Source organism: Anabrus simplex, chromosome 1 (assembly GCF_040414725.1).
Source record: "Anabrus simplex isolate iqAnaSimp1 chromosome 1, ASM4041472v1, whole genome shotgun sequence".
Lineage (NCBI taxonomy): Eukaryota > Metazoa > Arthropoda > Insecta > Orthoptera > Tettigoniidae > Anabrus > Anabrus simplex.
In genome coordinates, this window is record NC_090265.1 from 543,341,178 (window position 1) to 543,364,726 (window position 23,549).

General features: G+C 41.0%; 1 protein-coding gene across 1 annotated transcript in view; it reads right to left on the reverse strand.

Moving 5' to 3' along the window:
* Window positions 1–23,549, reverse strand: part of LOC136869204 (trace amine-associated receptor 1) — a 249,367-nt gene that overhangs the window by 12,560 nt on the left and 213,258 nt on the right. The window contains exon 6 of the mRNA XM_067144831.2: window positions 22,166–22,291. Coding sequence (XP_067000932.2) covers window positions 22,166–22,291 — 126 coding nt within the window. The remainder of the gene's footprint in view (window positions 1–22,165; window positions 22,292–23,549) is intronic.

Sequence of the window (23,549 nt, forward strand, 5' to 3'; positions counted from 1 at the left end):
GACCCATGGTTGGGTTGTATTGAATTGGTTCACTGGAGAGGTCATTGATAATATAGTTGGAATTGATGATAGGCGATTTGAGAATTTCGAATGCGGTAGTGATGATTATTATTTTTGAAGGTATCCACTAAATGGTAAATAGGTGTTGGGAATTTTCATTTTTGCTTCCCTAACACTTCTGGGCACAGGCTACGTATATTTATTTTTGAGTTCATGTATTGTAATGGTAGAGATTCACTGTGTTTTTCGACTTGCATTCATTTGATAGTAAGAGACGTAATTCCGTCGTGCGTATTTTGTCTGACCAGATTTTGTGTTAAATGTTGGAGGTGTTTGAAATTGCTAGTTCGCCTGATATGTGGGAGGCGTATTACGACCCACTGCGACGCCCGACGATAGGATTAGGACGTCGGATGTTATTCTTGGAGTCACTGATGATGAGACGTCCTAGGTCACGCCCGACAATAGAATTTGGAAGGCATCATGTACATAATGATTAGTGTTAGGGTGTACAGATTTCAATGTGAGCCCGACGATAGGTCTGGGATGGTAGCTGTACACACTCAAGTCTCGGTTTAGATGTTCCTTTTGTTTGTTCTTTTTGTGGAGTGGCCTGGAGGAAGGTAGCAGTTACAGCACGATATGATTTATTGTAGAGGGTCAATGCGTAGCTCTCCATTTGAGATAACGGGACTGCTGATGACAAGTGAGTGCTGTCCAAGTGTGGGACATCGACCCGATCTAGATTAAATATTTTTACTGTGATTCTCCGGGCGTGTTAAGCTGTATGACTTCGAGATGTTAATTTATTTTTTTACGGACTTCATTGTTTCTCGCTTTAACGTCCGTTTTCGTTTGATAGTGTGCATATTGACACTCAATGTATTAGAGTGAGACTTGAGTTGCGAATGCGGTTTCGATTCGTCAGCCAGCATTTTATTTTATTTCATCTTGTCGTATTTTCATTCTTATTCATAGTTAGAGTAAGTAAGTAATCACTTTACCAGTAGTGTGTTGGGACAGACAGTAAATAGAGAGATCTGTACTGGTAGCATTGTTTTCCAAGGGAAAGAATTCCTTAAAGATGTAGTAAATTTTAGCGTGGACTGGTAATTTTATTAAGCATAACAAACCCATTGCTAACCTGAAAATCGGTTCGATAATAATACTTTTCAAGTGACTTTCCACTTTTTATTTAACTTCAGTGGTTGGCATTTCTTCTAAATGCATGATTAGTAATTGTTTCCTGCATTTCGCAGTTTTGTTCCTTTAGAACGACATAACGTAAGATCCTCTCGGATCATGTTGTTGTTGGTTCCTTCCGAACAGCTGTTTGGGGTGATGCACATTTAGCATCGGGATTATCTTATCACTTAAGGGTGTCATGAATGACAAATACATGGTGGAATTTTATTTCAATTGTGAATGATGTTGTTAACTTGTAGTGAACACCATGCTTTCCCATAATATTTCGCAACCTATCCAAAGCAACTGATAGTCAGTTTGGTTCGATTAAGGGTCCATTCGGCGGGTGTTCCATATCCGTGAAGGGTATTTGACTGGTGGATAACCTTAATTGAGAGAAAATCAGGCGTTCTACTTGTTGAAAGTCAGATTTTCCACGGATCGTGTGGATTAACTCTCAGTTCTCGTTTGGAATAATAGGTGCCCGGTTTTCAGGTCTTCCCTTTTTCAGTTTTTCAGTTTCGCTGTCCACTAACATATTAGCTTCTCCGAAGCAACTCTTCGACATTGGAAGAAACGAAGTGACGTTATGTAATGTGACTGTGTTTGGAACATTCAAAATCAATAATTTATAAATTTTTTAAATTTTTGGCAAGAATGCATATTAAATTAATGATGTTATCGTGCTCTTTCAATTTAATAAAAATTAGTAAGCACATTTTTGCTCCTCATTTCAAGTAGTTAGGCTCTCTTCTGAACCCCATCGTTTGGTTAAGATCGTGACCGAATTTATTCCCGCAACGACCCAGGATTTAAGAGTTCTAAATTGTTCTACTGAAGCAGCCGTGGCCGACCAACGATGGAATGGTAAGTTCAAGGGTTCAGTAAATATATATATATATATTACATTTCAGGCCTTCTCCTAAACTACCATTTCACTCAGTGTGAATAACATTATTGATAGCCTAGATTATAGCGACCTATTCCCCGACTTTGCATACCAATTTTCATTAAGACACGACCACTAACAACATAAATATTTGAGAATTAAATTTCAGGCCTTCCCCTAAACTACCATTTCACTCAGCGTGATTAAAATAATTTATAGCCTAGATTGTAGCGGTTCATCACCCGACTTTACATTCCGATTTTCATTAAATTCTCTTCAGCCGTTTTCTCGTGATGCGTGTACAGACAGGCAGACAGACAGACAGACAGACAGAAATTACGGAAAATTAAAAAAATGCATGTTCTTGTTACTGTGGATATGACCGATACAGAAATACCATTCTTTTTAAATTTTGAGCAATGTACAGACAAAACTCTTATTTTATATATATATAGATAGATAGATAGATAGATGTCCAAATTTTTTATCCATGTAATCACTTCCGGTGTTACTTCAAAGAATTCCTCCGCAGAACCAGGAAATGCCCTCTAGAACTATGTGCGTGATAGACTGCACTTGAGCACCATAGTCACAGAAGGGAGAATCTACCCATCCCCATAGATGTAAGACTGCGCCAGTCCTACCAACACAACATCGGATCCTGTTCAGGGTTGACCAAACAGCACGGGGGCAAACTGAAGCCAGCCAGTTACATGCTGGGGTCGGAGACATCACACAAGCCACGGGGAGACGACATCCTCCACTCTTCTCTCCAGGCATTCCTGGGATGGAACCGAGGGCATGACAGGTCCACAGCTGTCTTCCACGCTGGTTTTCTTGATTTCAGCCTAGTTGTAGTGCGCTGCTTCATATCTTGATGTATAGGAAAGGTCTCATTCTTCACTATTCTGCACCATAAGTTAGTAAGTCCTTGTTGTCTGCTTATATGAGGGGGAGAGATATTGCAAAGGACAGATAACCATTGCACTGAAGTTGAGTACAGCGTGCCGGATACAATACGCATAGCCTGGCGAAGTAGGATATCAATTAGGTTGCAGTGAGAGCTATTGAACCATATTCCGGCATAGTACTCAGCTGTAGAATACACCATGGCCAAGGCGGTAGTTCGCAAAGTATTGGCGTCAGCTCCCCAGGAAGTTCCATCTAACTTGCTCAGCAGGCTATTCCGGGTCTTAAGTTTGGCGGCTGTTTTTTTCTCTGTGTCTTCGATATGTCAGTGATCTGTCTAATGTTACATCTAGGTATTTTGGTGTACTATTGTATTTTAAAAGTTGATTCCTGAACCATATCCTAGGTTAATAAGTAGCCTCTAAGTTGTTGAGATGGAATGTGACTACCTCTGTCTTCGAAGGACTTGGTTGAAGTCTCCAATTCCTAAAGTATTCATCCATCACCCGTAGATCTTCAGACAGTAAATCCTCAGCCTCCTTGAAAGTATATATCTGTACCGTCAGGTTTATTTCATCGGCATCAATGAATTTACGTGCTGTAGTTTCTGGAATATCATGGATGTACAAATTGAACAGTATAGGGGTTAAGTCTGAACCCTGCGGTAAGCCGTTATTCAATTTGTGAAATCTACTCCTGACATTTTGAGAGAATACCAGGAATAATCACCATGAAGAAGATTTTCCCTGGTTTCCCATTTTCACACCAGGCAAATGCTTGGGTTGTGCCTTAATTAAGGCCACGGCCGCTACCTTCCCAATCCTAGCCCTTTCCCATCCTTGCGTCGCCGAAAACCTTCAACTAACTAACTAACTAACTAACTAACTAACTAACTAACTAACTAACTAAATATAAATAAATAAATAAATAAATAAATAAATAAATAAATAAATAAATAAATAAATAGACTGCCGGAAAAACATACAACATCCTCAAGTACTGTGTTCAGTGGCATACTGAGGGGTTGTTGTGTTAGAGATTCATTTGTCACGGACATCCACGATCAGACGGCGCTCAGGAGGCCTGTCCGTGCTCACTTTGTTTTGACTCTGCAGGCAGTAACTGTGAAGAGGTTAGAGCTGAACAGTGTTTGCAACATTCATTCTAGGGTACAACCACATCCCATCGACGAGTACGTGCTCCTGTTGAACAACTGCAGCTATTTAAACGAAATCGCATTGTGGGCCTGCGGGAAGCTGGATGGACGTATCGACGGATTGCTGCAAATGTTGAGCACATTGTATCTGTGGTGTGTCGCTAATTTTAGCAGTGTTCTGTGAAAATTTCCCACACTCGTACATCAGCCTCCGGACGTCCAAGTAGTACAGACGCACGTCAGGATCGACGCATTGTGCGATTACCGGTGACTGACCAAACATCATCCAGGAACGAAATCTGGTCACATGTTGCACCACCTTTGTCACCAAGGACCATTAAGAACCACCTGCTTGCAGCAGGATGACGATCACATGTGCCTCTGTCCAGAATACCACTGACACCAAGACACCGCAAAGCACGGCTACCCTGTCTTAGTGCAATGCTAAACCACTAGCGAAATAAATAAATAAATAAATAAATAAATAAATAAATAAATAAATAAATAAATAAATAAATAAATAAATAAATAGACTGTCGGAAAGAAAACATACAGTGACGTAGTTGGACGTACCCGTGTACGGCGTAGACTTGTTAAGCGGCCTATTCCAGAGTGCATTTGCCCACGACACCCAGGTCCTACCCCAGGTTTCATTGTGTGGAGGGCCATCATTTACCACTTGCGGTCAAAGTTGGTGTTTCTGCAGGGTAACGTAAGCAGTACCCACTACATTGCACAGGTTGTTGTCTCCGTGCTACTGCCATTTGTTCGACAGGAAGGTGATGTGCCTTTTCAGCACGACAATTCACGTCCACATACAGCTGCTGCAACGTAACGTTCTCTACGTGATGTACAACAACGGCCCTGGCCACCGAGCTCACCGGATATCTCACCAAATGAACACGCATCTGATATGATTAAGCGGGAGCCTGCAAGTGCATCAAAAGGTTTGGGAATCCTTTACCGTGACATATGTGTTTCATTTGGTCTGAATTTTCAATCATATACTCCTGCAATGATGAACTACCTGTCACATCGCTTGTGAATAAAATTACCTTGTCATGGAGGATGTTGCATGTTTTCTTCCGTCAGTGTAAATAAAAATATTGGTTTTATCGATAAATGACATATGCATAACTGGTAGAATATGAAATTTGCGATGTTATGAGCAGTACAAATTGATCGTATTACCAGTGGTAACGGAAATATTTACCATTTTGTATAGTATTTGTTTGTTTCCTGTGTCCTGCGGTTGTTAATGTTAATTTTACCGAAGAAACCTTTTTAAGAACTAACGAAGGAATAGTAAATCAAGATAGTATTTCCATGAGTTACATATTTAAATCGTAGTAAAAGGGTTAGTGGTATACCGGTACTCAAACGTATTGCATGTCCCAAAGTGGGCCGTGAAAATGACGCGTGATCTCTGCGAGTTACCTTGCTGAGTGGAACAGACTTGCAGTCGCTTAATTGCGGCCAGTATCCAGTATTCGGGAGATAGTAGGTTCGAACCCCACTGTCGGCAGCCCTGAAATGGTTTTCCGTGGTTTCCCATTTTCACACCAGGCAAGTGCTGGGGCTGTACCTTAATTAAGGCCACAGCCGCTTTCTTCCCACTCCTAGTCCTTCCCTGTCCCATCGTCGCCGTAAGACCTATCTGTGTCGGTGCGACGTAAAGCAACTAGAAAAAAAAAATGGAACATACTCTCTCTAAAGACTGGCGTGGTGAGCTGGAAAGTTAGATAACTTTCTTCCTTATCTTGTTATAGCTGTTACCCACGGTTTCGCTCGTGCTGATTTCGTAAGTGATAAAAATTAATTTTTCCTCGGTACTGCATTAAAACATTATCTGAAAATCCCTAAAGTATAAAAACTCCCCGAAATATTGCATTTCATTTACCCCAGAACTTCTTTGTAAACCACGTTTGTGGCATTGCCTTTTGGGGCTAAGATGACCAGGCTACTGGCAGAGCTAAATCTGGAACATGCGACGTGGAACTCTACATTTGAGAAACAGTCCTCTTTTTACGTCGAAAAAAGAAAGGGTTTCTTTATTTCTAAAGGAGATTCCAAATACCAATTTTCACGTCTGTAACATTTTAGTTTTTGTGATATAAGTATCCTCATAAAGAGAATTCAACCCCTTCACTTATTTTCGATCTCTAGCTTAAGTGGACTTTCCGAAAACAAAAAGTATGTATTCCTTTATTTTTAAAGGAGATTACAAATACCAATTTTTACATCTGTAATATGATAAGTTTATGAGGTATACCGTAGATATTCTCATTTTAAAAACTGCCCCACTCCTTTGCTGAGTGGTCAGCGTTGAGGCCTTCGGTTCACAGGGTTCCGGGTTCGATTTCGGGCTGAGTCGCGGAATTAAATCGCGTGTCAGTAACTCTTCCCGCTCGGAGACAGGTTGTTTGTGTTTGTCCCCAACACTCTCCTCTTCATATTCACTCAACACACCACTTTACCAACCACAACAAGGACACGAAATAGTAATTACATCCCTAGACATGGAGTTGGCGCCAGGAAGGGTATCCAGACGTAAAACAGGGTCAAATCCACATTTGCGACACAGTTCGCACCCTCGACTCTGAAGGTGTGGGAAAGGCGGTAGAAGAAGAAGATACTCATTTTAAAAATTCACCCGCTTTTTTTTTTTATTATTTCACCCCCTTAAGTGGATTTTCCAAAAACAAAAAGGGTGTTCATTTATTTTTAAAGGAGATTCCAAGTACCAATTTTAACGTCTGTAACATCTTCAGTTTCTGAGATATATGTATCCTCATATAAATAATTCAAATCTTTCCTCACTTCTTTTCACCTCCCCTCCCCCCCCCCCCCGGTCCCTGCCATCAACACTTTAAGTGGACTTTCTGAAAACAAAAATTTGTGATATTTTATTTTTAAATGAGATTCCAGATTCCAGTTTTCATGTCTGTATCACGTTATGTTTTGTGATATATTGTAGATAATCTCGCTGCTGTAAGAATACTGGAGCTGACGTTGCCATGGTTACGGCAATTCATTTCTTTATCCGATTCCTAGAGCGGGGTAGTGTGGTGCCAATATCTCCGTAACGGTTGGTTTTAGGGCCGTAAAACATGGTTTTCGGGCCCGTAAGGCTTACCGAGTTTTATTCTTTGCGTCAAGGGGCATAAAATGAGCTTTGTCTCGTCCTTGTACGACAAATTCGATTTCGCGTATATTAGGCTATTATGTTTATATTTTTATATCTACCACCGTCGGCTTCCCCTCCCCCTCGAATTGTTTTGAAAATAAAATACAGCCTATGTTACTCACTGGCAATGTAGCTTTCTATAGGTGAAGTAATTTTAAAAATCGGTTCAGTAGTTTTTTAGTCTATCCGTTACAAACAAATATATCAAATTTTCCTCTTTATAATACCAGTATTAGTATAGATTCCTCTGGAATATATATTGTAATAACTACTGGCACCTGACTCAGTGGTCCACCATAGTGTTCGAACTATTCCATCCGTGTTATGGAGGCGCTGATAGGAGTATGGAGTTGACAGCCGCAAATCACGTGGCTTTTCTCGAAATACGTGAACAACCTACGTGGCCGACCTATCAAAGAGAGGTACGATTCACAAACTAGTGGAAACAGACCTGAAAGTAGCGAGGTTGATAAAATAATGGTGTTTGTTTAAAATTCCTTCAAAAATGAACATTCTGCGAAATGCCGGGGTGTCCTAATTTCGCCCTATAGGAGCTCTTTAATGTGCTGGAAGCCAACAAATTTAATAACCCGCAAATGGCAGTGGCTTCATCCAGAACAGAAACTATTATCATCGAACAGAAGAACAACAACTAACTGACTGCGCCACTGAGGTACAAATAACTGAGAAGACTGACTGTAGAATACTCGATTTGATATGAAGGCTAATACATGCAACTGCGTAGCGTAAATGACTGGTGGTCACAGGGAAATCGCTCATCATGGTTACTTAAAATCGAGACACCTTTAAGAGTAGATTTAGGGGTGCTTTATGAACCAATATTTAAGGTACATCGCCAACACTCCACTTCCTCTCAAAATTTATAGTAATTCAAGGGGTGTTAATAATATAGTAAATAGTTTTTTATCCCAGTCGTTTCTGGATCACTGGAGCCACCCTGGCACATTCTGGGTTTTGGCCGGAGGTAAGAAGTAATGCACATTAGGAAGCAATGCGATTCCTACCAAAGATCATTCTTGATTTTAGCACCAGCCGTCCAGTTGAAAGGCCTCCTATCCTTTATTATTATTATTATTATTATTATTATTATTATTATTATTATTATTATTATTATTATTATTATTATTATTATTATTTTCTCCCGCGATAGATCAAAGCATCAGGCTTCCAAGGACGTGGGTTCAATACCGCCTGAAGTACTCCGATTTTTGAAGGGTGGAAGAAAGTCGATTCGACAAACCCTATTGTATGATGTCACCGTGTAAAAGAACTCTGGAGACACATTTGGCATTTATCCAACAAAATTAATTAAAACTCAGCCATAGGTCTAGTTTCTCTATAAGTAAAATAGAATATAGCTGAGGCAATACGGTTATTATTATTATTATTATTATTATTATTATTATTATTATTATTATTATTATTATTATTATTATTATTATTATTATTATTTAGGTCAGTGATCGACAGATTTCAGGGATTCCATGATGAACCAAAACTTAACCGTGGGTGGACGGACGAAAGAAGACAGGCTGCCAGAGAGAGGATGCTGAAGTTCTGGGCTGTGAGGAAAGCTTCCAGAAACATGTAATTGTTATCTAACGTGGTCTCTAATAGCCGTAAACTAATATATATATATAAATTATTATTTAGTTACTGTGCCCATTGCATTTTCGGGTATGTTATAAAATGGCGTAACCGGGCGAGTTGGCCGTGCGTGTAGAGGCGCGCGGCTGTGAGCTTGCATCCGGGAGATAGTAGGTTCGAATCCCACTATCGGCAGCCCTGAAGATGGTTTTCCGTGGTTTCCCATTTTCACACCAGGCAAATGCTGGGGCTGTACCTTAATTAAGGCCACGGCCGCTTCCTTCCAACTCCTAGGCCTTTCCTATCCCATCGTCGCCATAAGACCTATCTGTGTCGGTGCGACGTAAAGCCCATAGCAAAAAAAATGGCGTCAAAGGAGAAGTATAGCCCACGCAAGTCGGAATTATGTAAAACGAACTATGATTTAAAAGTTCACAGGAGACAAAGATCGAGAAAAGAGAGCATAATTTCGAAGGCTGTGAGTAAAGAACATTAAAATGTCAAGTGGATTGTTTAAAAAGAAACAAGATATTATTATATTACTACACAACTAATTTTCCGAGATACTGGAAAGAAATAAGTCAATTTCAAGTGAAAGATACAGAAATTACTTGTCTTCAGGGGATGATACGGCATAATATAATATATTCAGCGCATAAGAGCAGAACTGTGGCGCAAAATAAGAAAATTTAAATTAAATAAGCGAAGCAACTGGTCAGACAAGGACCGTAACGTAACGTCGAAGGCTATTGAAATTAAAGATCGGAGGACAGAAAGTAGTCAAGAATCTTATCAAGAAAACAGAATAGGTCTAAAGAGATTCAAGAGCATTAGAGAACGGAATTATTATCTGATTTCCATACAAAAATTAGGGCAGAAATAATACTGGAAATACACTGAACCCAGTATTAAATATTTGAGAGTTGTCAGCTCAATAAGCAAGCGTATAAGAGGAGCATTGACAAGATATTTAGACTACTGGAGGCACCGATATGAACTTTTACATATCGGGATTTATTTTTGTTAAACTTAGCGCAAGAAAGAAGATTATGAATATGAGCTGCGAAATTCACACTGAACCGACCTGGAGATGAGTATGTCACCGTCCAACCAACCAACCAACCTGATGAAGGAGTGGACACCAGCTGGTCCATGGTTTCCAGCCGGCCAAGGACAACAGCTGTAGCTCAGACAGCTACAAAAACCAACATAAGGCAGAGAATGACAAGCTACGTTTACTAAATTATAGTTCTTAATTAAGTTAGGATGTAATAACGTCATGAAATTGTTAGTTATTGTGGTGTATTTAAGATATCAAGTGACTCAGTGAAGTGCAATGTCTGAATTAAGCGATTCAAGGTTAAGTTGTGCTAGAATCGATATATCTCGAAGAAATGACCGTATATATATATTGAGTGTATTATAATAGCTATGGAATTCATGATTATTTTGGAGAATAAGTATAGATTTCACACAGCAAAATTAAAGCATACGTAAGTGATGGATTTCTTAAATAGATTAGGAATCCGAACATCCTTATTGGCCATCGTAATGATATGATAGGGAAAGGATATGTAAATAGTATGAACTATTCCTTGTCGATGTTCGTCATAAAGAAGTATCATGGTATACTAGATGTTAAATGTTATTCTGAGAGATGAATTGTTATCCAGTGAAGCGAATATAGATTCAATGAAGTTTAATACGTCGTGGGAAATATTTTATATGATAAGAGGTTATGATATTTAGAAAGATGGTTATGTTAAGAAGTATTAATGAATGAATTGAACGATATGCCGAATATAATGGAGAAATGAGAAGGCATTGAAGTGAATTGTTATGAAATTAGATGCAGAGGTGATGTAATGATGGATGCTGAATGCGAATATTCATTTTCTGGATCAGGTATAGGCAAAAGTTCAGAACACCTTACATTTTCCAGCGCTACGCATCCAGGCGCGAATACACTGTCATTTGTTTCTCTCTCGCTCGCTTCTCGCGAAGAACTTGATCGTGCGGTGGACAGAGCTGCCAACTGTTCATATAAAGAACTAGTCCTAGTGCAGCGGCGCTACTTTTATTTATGAATCTCGTGACAAAGCCATTGTTCTGGATTGGTTAGGCCATTGATCTTGATGAAGCAAAGGGGGTCTGGGGGCGTAAGCCCCCAGGTTAGAAGCCGCGAAGCGGCCCTAGGCCTCTAATATTCCGCGTGACAAAGCCATTGGTCTGGATTGGTTAGACCATTGGTCAGTGGCAAAGCCATTGGTCTGGATTGGTTAGACCATTGGTCTGGATCAAGCAAAGGGGGTCTGGGGGCGTAAGCCCCCAGGTTAGAAGCCGCGAAGCGGCCTTAGGCCTCTAGTACCCCGCGTGACAAAGCCATTGGTCTGGATTGGTTAGACCATTGGTCAGTGACAAAGCCATTGGTCTGGATTGGTTAGACCATTGGTCCTGACAAAGCCATTGGTCTGGACTGGTTAGACCATTGGTCTGGATCAAGCAAAGGGGGTTAGAAGCCGCGAAGCGGCCCTAGGCCTCTAGCGTCCCGCGTGACACCTCCATTGGTCTGGGCAGTTGTGTATTTCTTGTGCGCGGGTTGGTAACGGAATTCACTTACTTCATTGCTAGGAGTGACGTCATATCCCGTAGCGTCTCACCCAATGGAAATGCTGGTACGTAGTTAGGCGATGGACTATGGCGCGTGATATCTTCTATTAGGTTATAAAAGCAAAATTATTTCTGGGGGATGGTGGGTGGGTTCTTAACTGTCGCAGCGAACACATCGCTCCTCCACAAGGTATTCCACTAAAGATTTCCAACATATTACATCCTTATCATGCTATAAAAGTAATGTAAGTCTTACTGAATTTCTACCCAGGTATATGAAGCAAGTGCAAGGATAGATTTATCGTCGAGGGAATATGGTGAGATAAGGTAAGCATGCCTAACCGAAACGCATATGTAAAAGCAAATGATTCTTGCTACATCTAAAATAAGGTTGCATTGTTAGGAAGTACCCATATCAAATGTCATACAGAGGTAGTTCACGGGTTAATAGATGATATGTATATGTCGCTGTGATGAATAGTATTGACATCTGAGATAATAATTGAGCTATCGTACTAAGTTGAAAGAAGTTACTTAACTTTTCAAGGGAAATGATACTTCATTTAGAGTTAAATGTGGAATAAGAGGTCAAAATTATAATTAATTAAGAACTAAAATAGTTAGAAATGAGAATTAGATTTTTATTTTAGAATGATATACGATGATTTTCAAGATTAAATCATTACAGTACGATTAGGATGGTAGGTGCCAAGATTATAAGTGGCAGTAGGTATCAGTAAGCTTAGCACGTCATTCAATGGAGATAGGCTACATATTGATGAAGCAATGACAAATAAACAATTTAGAGTTCAAGACTTAATGATAACGATTCAAATGTGAGAAATATGTGTCATTTAAACAGTGGTGTTGTTAATTTTTAAATTAACTATTGTTTAAACATGTGATGAACTAAGGAAAGCATTTAAATATCAAGTAGTGATTTGAAGATAAGATATTAGCTCATGTCAAGATTGAGAATGAACAATTGTAATCAGCGCTGATGTAAATGAAATGGATGGATGATATTAACTTTTATTTTCTGAAATATGGAACAAAGATTTGAATTACTTTATCTTTCCTAGGCGTTATGTTAAGTTAATAAACTTGTTGATTTAGATTTTAACATGTGCGATTAATTAATTTGTAGGCTGATACTGTAGCATAGTTTAGTGTTAAGTTGAGTTGTTTGCGATTTATGACATTATAAGCATTGAGGTAGAGTGTGAAAGGATGAAGATGTTTATCTGACAATTAATAGCGAGTTATTGCGGTTGTATTTCTCTTCTGAATTCACGTAAAACTGGACTATATGCAAGAAAATATACCCTGAGAGATAATAGAACAGTCGGAGAATTTTTATTTACGTCGTTGCTGGACGCAGGAAGGGCGCATTACTTATTTATTTACTATGTAATTTAGTTGTATAGTCCGGCTCATTGGTCGAATGGTCAGCATTTCGATCTTCAATTCAGAGGATCCGACTTCGATTCTCGGTCAGGCTATGGATTTTAAATCCGTATAGTTAATTCCTCTGGCTCGGGGTCTGAGATATTGTGTTCGTCTTAATACACTTCTCTTCACCTACATACCACACTCCACATTACTGATGACCACAGAAACACCAACAGTGAATACACCCATATATATGAGGTTGGTGTCAGGAAGGGCAAACTGCCGTAAAACTGGGCAAAATCCACACCACATGGAGCCCCATTGGGAAAAGCCAGGAGGAAGAAGGATATTTGTATTAACTGATAATGTATGAATGAAAGCGTTGTCCGACTCGTTGACTGAATGGTCAGCGTACTGGCCTTCGGTTCAGAGGGTCTCGGGTTTGATTCCCGGCCGGGTCGGAGATTTTAATCACTTCTGATTAATTCTTCTGGCTTGTGGACTGGATGTGCGTGTCCGTCCCAACACTTTCCTCTTCATATTAAGAGAACATACCACACTACCAACCACCACAGAAACACGCAATAATGATTACATCCCTCCATATAGGGTTGCCGTCAGGAGGGGTATCCGGTCGTAAAACGGGGCCAAGTCCACATGTGCTATGCAATTCGCACCCGAGACTTCACAGTTGTGGGAAAGGCGGTAGGAAAATTAGAAAGAAGAAATGTTAGAATGGAAACGTCGTTTTCAGCTGTGCAAATGAATCCACTTGGGATGTAGTCATGACAGGAGGCTGGATGGGGGTAGGTCTTCCAGGAGGGTAATGGACTCGATCATACAGGGTAAGAAACAAAAAAATGAACTATGATTATACTAAGTATTTAATTATTTAAAATTAAGAAGGTGTAGCCAAAATCGCTGGAAATTTTAACTGTTCACGATGGTTATAATTATCTGTTATGCGATGATCGGTAGGAATAACTGTTACAAAATTATTTATTCCCTCCTTTCTTTCTTTCTTTCTTTCTTTCTTTCTTTCTTTCTTTCTTTCTGTCTTTCTTTCTTCCTTTTTTCTTCTTTCTTTGTTTCTGTCTTTTCTCATTGTTTCTTCCATCATTCTTTCTTCATTCTTCCCTTTTGTATCACCTTCTTTTCTTTATTCATTATTTCCTTCCTCCTTGTTCCTTCCTTCCTCCCTCCCTTCCTTCGTTCCTCCTCTTCTTTCATATCTAGTTTATTTCTATTATTCTTCCTCCTTTCTTTTGGCAATAACATCGATTCTTTATGAATTTTCATCAAATAATGTACGTGCTTGTAGGGCACTCACAAAAAGCGCTAAGATGAGGCACATAATATATATATGAATTAAGGTAGCTTGCCATTGAATTCATTACTGGCCATAGAATGGTATTCGAGCCCCTCTAACGCAATAAAAACATATTTCACAGCATCAACAGACACTTGTCGAAAAATTATCTCCCGCCTACACCCATACTCTACATCAGCAACTTTCACATCAGTGATATCTATATTCTCTGGTGCCAATGAACAAATAAAGAAACGCATCTATCATAAGAAATCAGTTGGCATGAATTGAAGGACTCTATAGTATTTCGCGAACGTTAACACATGACTTGTCAGGCGTGTGGGATATGGTATTACATACGACAAATAGGTACATTATTAACCGAGTTTTAAATTTTCCAGGTGACTGCGAATCAAATCAACCGAAATAAAATCTAGAAAACGTAAGGAAATGCGAACTATTTTCTATAAATGCTTTAGCATTTAAATTCAGCAACACTAGTTCTTTGCTGTGAGCTTCCTGTCCATATGTTGGTTCTAATACTTAGACATTCACTGAGAATCCGAGGAAAAGAATTGAATCTTCGAAGCGTAGTATTCTAGACGTTTACTACCAATATCATGCATGGACAGAGTGAGAAAAGCGGACTTAAATGACTACTAAAAGTGAGCTTCGTGCAATATACATAAAAACTCAATTCGCTGGTTGCTCTGAACGTAAAAGCTCACCAGTAGACGAGAAGATTCTATAATTTTCAGTCGAAGTGTCTGTGTTAAAATTACTCTATGTGCAGCGCACTCTTCGCAAGAAAGCAATGCCTCCCAGTCTCATACAATCAAATTGAAGATTATCACTGCAAATCTGCTTTACCTACTGGGAGAGAGAAAAATTTACAGATATGTGGTCCCTACTTCACGTCCCATGTCCTGAAATAACACGATCCAAATACAGTGCTGAGGGAGAGAGTTTGGCATATTCTGCTTCAGAACATTTTTATTTTGCTGTGTGTATGTACGTACAGTCACTCAAAAAAATAATGAATGGGTGGTGTTGAATAGCTTTCACACAGGTACACTTTTCTCAGAACCAACTGAAGCTATAGACGAAATATTTATTGTGGGTAACCACAGGGTTTTTTCTACATTGGAGGTGAATTATATTAGGCGTGATCAGAATGTTTCCGCCTAAAGGCGTTGCTGCAGCGGACATGCTACGTAGCGCGACTCCAATGCGCGTATATAAGCACGGACATGTAGGCAAAGGGATTAGTATGGCTGTCGTGTCGTGCAGAGGTGCGCAAGTTAAATGCGGCCGCGTGAACTATGGCAACGTTATTACCAAATGCGTCCAAACAGGACCAACGTGCTGTTATACTGTTCTTGGCTGCCGCAGGACAAAAACCGGTGGACATCCATTGGCGAATGAAGACTCTGTATGTGTCATACTATCGGTCTGAAACCACCGTTGTGAATTGGTGCACAAAGTTCCGTGCGGGTCGCGTTTCGACACAAAACGCCGGGTGATCTGGGAGGCCAGCCTCATCCATTACGGACAACAACAAGCGGGCGGTGGATGAGGCGATTAGGGCGAACCGGCGCATAACCATTATCACGCCTTCGGTCCTCTCAAAATAAATTCAAGGATCGACGCTTCCTTACAAGGATGTGCAGCAAGCGGTTGCGGGCTTCTTCACGTAGCAGCACACGGTGTACTACCGCACGGGGATCTTCAACCTGGCGCGTTGGTGGGATGAGTGCCACAATGCCCACGGCAATGTTTCCTGATTGTCATCCCGATTGAGGATTGTATGGCCGTCGAGTGGAAAAATTTTGATCGCCCACTATATTTGAATAATATTTAAAATTGTGTAATAAAATATTAAGTGCGGAAACACACAATACCATACACTCATTCTCTTTTTGAGTGACTATACATTATAGAATGCCGGCCCCGTGGTGTAGGGGTAGCGTGCCTGCCTCCTACCCGGAGGCCCCGGGATCGATTCCCGGCCAGGTCAGGGATTTTTACCTAGACCTGAGGGCTGGTTCGAGGTCCACTCAGCCTACGTGATTAGAATTGAGGAGCTATCTGACGGTGAGATAGCGGACCCGGTCTAGGAATCCAAGAATAACGGCCGAGAGGATTCGACCACACGACTCCTCATAATCTGCAGGCCTTCGGGCTGAGCAGCGGTCGCTTGGTAGGCCAAGGCCCTTCAAGGGCTGTAGTGCGATGGAGTTTGGTTTGATTTGGTTTTTATACATAATAGAATACGGAGGTCATATACAAAGAAAAACTACATGCAGTTAGCTAAGCGAAGCAACAGATACGCAACTAAAAACACGAAGTTGGTAACGGGGGATACTGAATAAAAAATTATCGTTCATTGTGTGGCAGATCAGTGCCGTCTACAGTCGATTGGGGCACTGAGGCATGCTTGAACACGACGAGGCATAATTAGTATCACGGAATCCAACTTGGTTTGGGGGTAGATTGTCCCATTCTTGGATAGTAGCTTCAGTCAGTTGCTGAATGTTAGAAGGAGGATAATGACGCTGGGAAATTGCTCCCTTCAGATCATGCATTGTTCAAAACAGTACCGAACATGTCCACAGAAACTGCCGACCACAATATTCGCTGCATGCCATGAGTCTCAAGGAACTGACGGGCCACTTTGGCTCAAGGGGCACAAGCGTTATCATCCACTAGCGCAATGCCCTCACCCCCAGTGGCAGCAAGTCTTGGAACTACAGGCTGAAGGATGACTCTACACACCAGCCCAGTCATGTTACCCTGGATAGGAATTAGAGCTGTATGTCAACTAAACATGATCCCACCCCAAAACACGACGGAATACTATTGCTGCAAATACGCCCTAAAATGAAGGGCCCGTCCATCTCTTATCGGATGATCTAATGTTCCTATTGTACGGATGGAAAGCGTATGGTGACATCGATATCATAGGCTGTGAGTTGTTGCCCACCTTATACGAGATGAACTATGGTGTGGTTTAAGAGGAGCTTTTTGGCATAAATTAGACCTCTATGATATCATTCGTCCAGCGTGCAGTGTCTTATTTTGACACGTTCACTCTGATGGCCCTCGTAAGGTCTTAGCCGAACAGGGTGGTGGTATAAAAGGTTCTATGACGTGCTGAAAGCGATAAATACAGATTCTTCGTTTTAGTTGATTTTCGTGGACGCACCTTCGTCGACCAGTAAACGTCTGTGTCTCCCTCAACATTTTCAGAACTCTGAAGACATCATTCTGACTCGCTCCAACACGAGTGGCTACATCCACTTGTGGCCATCCTTCTTGCAGCATCCTTTCTTATAAATGATGATGTTAAACTGACCTACACAACAAATGTCTCCTATCGGGCAAATATTTACCATGATCTGGGGTTAGCATCACTACTGTTCACAGATATTGGCCGACAGTGAGTGCACACTGTAAACATATACCATGTGATATCGTAAAATGCAAAACTTTGAGCACTATTATTAAAAACGAGATGAAATAAATAAAGAAAGTAATACACCAAATTGGCCTTATTTTTCTAAATATCCCCGGATCTTTGCAACGAGATTAAATGGCACTTATTAAGACGAGGGTATGCGCGAGTTTCATACTTTTCATACGAACGTCTTAATAATCATTATCTGCAAGATGTATACGGACGTTATAATTCCATCAAAAATGTCTTCAGTTTTGAGATTTTTACAACATATCTTACCTTGTTACTTTATTGAATTCCAGCTGTGTAATGTATGTATGTATGTATGTATGTATGTATGTATGTATGTATGTATGTATGTATGTATGTATGTGTGTATGTACGAGGGCCGTAAACAAGCAGCGGCAATATTGATAGAACGCAATATTTAATGAACTAACAAGTAAAATTGCATTGCATTCCTGCAAAGTAGTCACCCGTAAAGTTGATTACCTTTCGCCATATGTCGGGAAGCCGTTGAGGTCCGTTGGCATGGCGTTCTCTGTAGATGAAAGGGACGGAGCGTTCTACTGCGCCGAGTACAGGTGTCATATCGGGAAATCGGCGGCCTCAGAGGGGTTCCTTCAACTTCGGAAACAGTTCGAAGTCACAAGGACTCATATCTGGTGAGTACGGAGGGTGTTCCAAGACCTCCCAATGCCACCGTTGCAATATGAGCTTGGCATTGTTTGCGACATGACAGCGTGGGTTGTCATTTAACACGATAGCTGCCTCTGTGGATCACTGGTAGAATGTCGGCCCCTGCATCACAAGATAGCGGGTTCAAACCCGGCAGAGGTAGCGGATATATGAAGGGTGGAATAAAAGTCCATTCGACACTCCATGACGTACGATGTCGGCATGTGAAAGATCTATGGTGAGACATTTGGTGTTTACCCGACAAAATTCATTAAAAATCTCAGCCATAGACGCCCAAGAGAGTTTCGGTTTACTCGGTCTGCCATCTAGTGGGCCTAGAGTAAAACGGAACGTCGAAATTGACGAGCCGACAGCCAGATGGCGTCAAATTGAAATATCTGCACACGGTAACGATTATTATTATTATTATTATTATTATTATTATTATTATTATTATTATTATTATTATTATTATTATTATTATTATTATTATAGTGGGTTCGAATCCTACTGTCAGCAGCCCTGAAGATGGTTTTCCGTGGTTTCCCATTTTCACACCAAGCCAATGTTGGGACTGTCCTTTACTTAAGACCACTGTCCCTCTCTTCCCAACCATACTCTTTTCCCATCCTTGTGTCACCGAAATCTTTCGATGTGTCAGTGCGACGTTAAATCACTAGCAAAAAACAGGAAATTATTTATTTAGGGAATCATCTAAATATTTTAGGCAATGTCTATTTTTGATTGTTAGTGGTTTAACGTCGCACGCAATGATTGGGAAGGAAGTAAACCAAACTTGGAGTTTTACCATTAATCGGCTACACCATGGAATCTGTAGATTTACCATGCATTCGCACCACAGGGATATCTCTTTCATTTTCGAACATCTCACAAGCACTGACCAGTATTCGATTCATGGTGATAAATTCACTCAGTTGTCACGCCCATAGAGAGAAAGAGAGATTACATACGGAGTTTTGTGACTTAAGTCGTGTAAGAATGTTGTGGTAATGTTTATCAACTTCTATGAATACTCTATCTCACGGTTCACTAAATAGACAGACCAGGAGAAGTGAGGAGTGAGGTAGATTCCTGTCCCTTTCCTCACCGAGTCAGCAGGAATTACACAGTTTAAAAAAAATAGGGGAACATGTTTTGTAACATCTGGTATATGAACGTTAATTTGGTAGATGAGGTTTCAGTGGTCGTACAGCATACCTTGAGATCTTAGCTACTCAGGGTATGTCAAATCGAAGTTATACTCCATCTGTAGCCGTAGCAATGCATTAAACTGTCAGGTGACCCCTCAAAACAAAGTGAATAGCGGTGCAACCGTGTGTTGTTGTAAGGTACACAGACTACTACGGTCATTTGAGCACTTTGTATGTCAACCAGCACATCCCATGAGACATTTTAACGAGTTTCAAGTCGCAAGGACCGTCACTTTGATCCAGGAAGGATGGACTTTTCGTCGTGTTATTGTGGATCTCTGTGTCTCTCCGTCAGTTATTCACCGCTTGTGTAATCGCTATGATTAGCCAGGCCAGTTCACAAGGAGGGTTGGACAAGGTCGTGGACACATGACAACAGCACAGGATGACCTATATCTGACCATGTGTGTGTTGCGGCGTCGTTCAGCAACTGCCAGAGAACTGCAACAAGACCTCAGGAGGGTCACTCGAGTCACGGTGTCTGACCAGACAGTAAGGGACAGGTAAAGAGAAGTGTCCTTACGACCCAGACGTCCTGTTCGAGTGCATCGTTTAACGCAGCAACATCGCGCAGCTTGCCTTCTGTGTGTCCGTACACACGTTAACTGGTAACTTCGCCAATGGAAACATGTGTTGTTCACAGACGGGTCCATATTTCCCCTGACACAGCGTGATGGACGTCAACGTGTGTGGACACGCGATGGTGAACAGTACATGCCAAATTTTGTCCAGGAAGGCGACCGATTCGGACAAGGTCCTGTGATGATGTGGGGTGGCGTGAGTATTGATGGCCGTACGGATCTTGTCGTCGTCCGTGGTAATCTTACCGCTGCGGGGTACATCGAGCAGATACTGCTACAGCATGTGTTGGTTGTTGCGTACGGTGTTGGCCGTGAGTTCGTACTTATTCACGATAATGCCAGGGCTCATGTAGCGCGCATCACCAGAGCTGTCTTGCGAGAACTGGTCATTCAAGAGATGGAATGGACTGCAGTGAGTCCGGACCTTAATCCCATCGAGCATGTGTGTGATAGGCTTGGCAGAAGTGTTCGTAACCGTCCTGTCCCACCACAGACTCCCAATACCTCGAACAGGCTCTCATTTAAGAATGGGACCTAATACCGCAACGTGACCTCCATCGACTTATACGGAGTATGCCACGTAGGTGCCAAGCTGTGAAAAATGCTCGTAGGGAACATACACCATACTGAAGCTCTCCAACTGTGAAAAAAATTCACCCTGGGAGATTGTTATCACTTTGTTTTCGCCCCTATCGGGACATTTCCGTTTGTGTTCTGAAAATAAACTCGAATCCATCGATTTTGTTTTGTATACTTCAACGGTAAGGAATAAAAGTTTAGTTGGTAATATAACTGGGTGTGAGGTATTGTTTTGTGGAGCATGGCATACGTTCAAAAACATGTTCCCCTATTTTTTTTAACTATGTATTACATATCAGACTGTCAAGTTCACAGACCTATTCTTCAAGTGTCACTTTCACACCAAGTATCTCAGGGACAGTGTAAGTCTCCTATAACCGTAATACTATCATCGATGAATGTAACAAGTTTTTCCAACCCATACCAGAATGCAAGTGGACTGTAAACAATACATCTCACAGAGAGGGCTCTGTGTTTTACTAATGAGGTAAGAGAGAACTGTTTACATCCAATTAAGGAATATAAGCAACGATGCCATAACACTCACCATAACACACATTCCGTGCGAAAGGTGGCAACACTGCTGTTACGTATCGATACTGCCATCGCTGTGGTAGGAGAACTGCGTAGTGACAACTCACAGGTGTACGCAGTTGTTGGTGCCCGGACTGGTCTAGTGCGTTCGTCTAGCTATAAAAATGGGTCGTCGCCATAAGACCTATCTGTGTCGGTGCGACGTAAAGCCCCTAGCAAAAAAAAAAATATATATATATATATATATGGAGGCAAGCAAAGAAGAGCAGAAAAGTGGGGTTCGTTTCCTGGTGGCGCAGCGCTATGAGGACACTTTGCAGAAACTGCGACGCGCCATAAAATCAAAATGACCTGGAATGCTGTCGGACAGAGTCATCCTGTTGCATGATAATGTTCGCCCCTATACTTCAAACCTGGTGAAGGTTACACTTCGGCGATTTGGTAAGGGAACACTTCAACATCCCCTGTATATCCCCGATTTTCACATTTTTGGCTACCTGAAGGGAGACATTGATGAACGTCGATTTCATTCAGACGAGGAAGTGAAAGAGTGGGTGCGGTTGTGGATCCGTCAGCGACCTACCTCTTTCCACAAAAATGGAATTGATCATCTTGTCTCCCAGTGGGAATAATGTATTAACGGTTTTGCTAATTACTCTTGAATAAAACCATTCCATGGTCGCGTTGTAGTAGGGTTTCAGTTTCCATTTGACTGTCCCTTATACATTAATTTGAAGGGAAATAATGAATATCCTCAAAGAACTGGATATACCGTATTTGGATAGAAGCAAACAAAATGGAGATAGGCATTTCAAGGCGGTGTAGAGTCTGTAAAGTACGCGTATACATATGAATAAATAGTATCGTTGGCCTACCGTACCTTAGTCAGCAGCAACTCCTTGCTGATTCTCCGGAAGTGGTTGTTAAGCAGCCAGTAGAGGAAAGGATTCCAGAAGCTGTTGCTAAGAGCGAACCACGTGACTAAGAAGTCTATGAAAGCCGGAACCTGTGGACAGACCACAAACAAATTTCATAAACTGACACGTACGAGTACTTCCACTTGCAGTCTTTAAATACGATATTTAACCTTACATTTAAACAACCTAACTGTAACAAATATAATTTATTTTTGATATGATCAAATGTTGGTCTAATTTCGAGCTCAGTATCCAAGAGATACGCATATCATGTGTACATTTAACGTACGTACTATCTGTCCGGCTATCACCCATGTTATTTTTTAATAATCTATATGAATACTCTTATAAACAACTGAAGGCTTCTTTCCCACGGCAGCAGCACAGTACTTGAACGTTCACAACTGGATACAATGTTGTATGTTGATGACCAAATATACTTGCCAGTTCAGAGAATGACTTACAACGCTCTGTATCACAGCTGCAGAATATGATATGGAAATAAAAGGTGAAAAATCATAAACATTCGTTTTCAAGGGCAAAGATACACTTTCCTGTAAATTTGTACTAAATACGTGTAATGAGAATGTAGAACAAAAAACTCCTCCAACTATCTCGGCTACTCCTTATCATTTGACAGAAGAATATGCGACGATAGAGCTAGCAAACCTAGGCGAGACTGCAGCGAGGTTGGACTGACGATAGCGTACAAGAAGAGCAAGATACTGAATGCAAAGGTCAACTGGAAGGTTAGAGATCAAGTAGTAGAGGGAGTCGACAGTTTCCGGTACCTAGGTAAGGACATAGCAGGCAAACTACAGAATAATAAGAGTGCGGAAGACAAAGCGTAACTTCTGCAGAAACTACGGCCAGGACGATCTATGGGAAGAAGAACCTTTTGAGGAACTCCAAACTACAACAATATATGATGACCATTTTGAACAATGCATTGTATACTCCTGAGACCACTGCATTAGGCAAAGGAGCTTGTATTCAATAGGAAAAGGAGGACAGAAAGATCCTAAGAGATATATGGGGTACCAGAAATCAGGGTGAAATATGGGTGCGTAGATCAAGGCAGGAGATATACGAAACAGTAAAACCAATTTCAAGTGTATTACGGAAATAAAGGTTGGTTACGTGGGACATTTGATGAGGTTGGATGACAACAGGTTAACAAAGAAGATATGGAATGCGATATGCTTAACGGAAAATAACTGGATGAAGAAAGTTAGGGAGAATTAGAAGGCTGTTGGCATAATAGATAACTATCCACTAACGACTATACAAGATAGATCGTATACAGAAAGCTCGTCGGAAGTCACAAATGGACCGATACTAAAATCG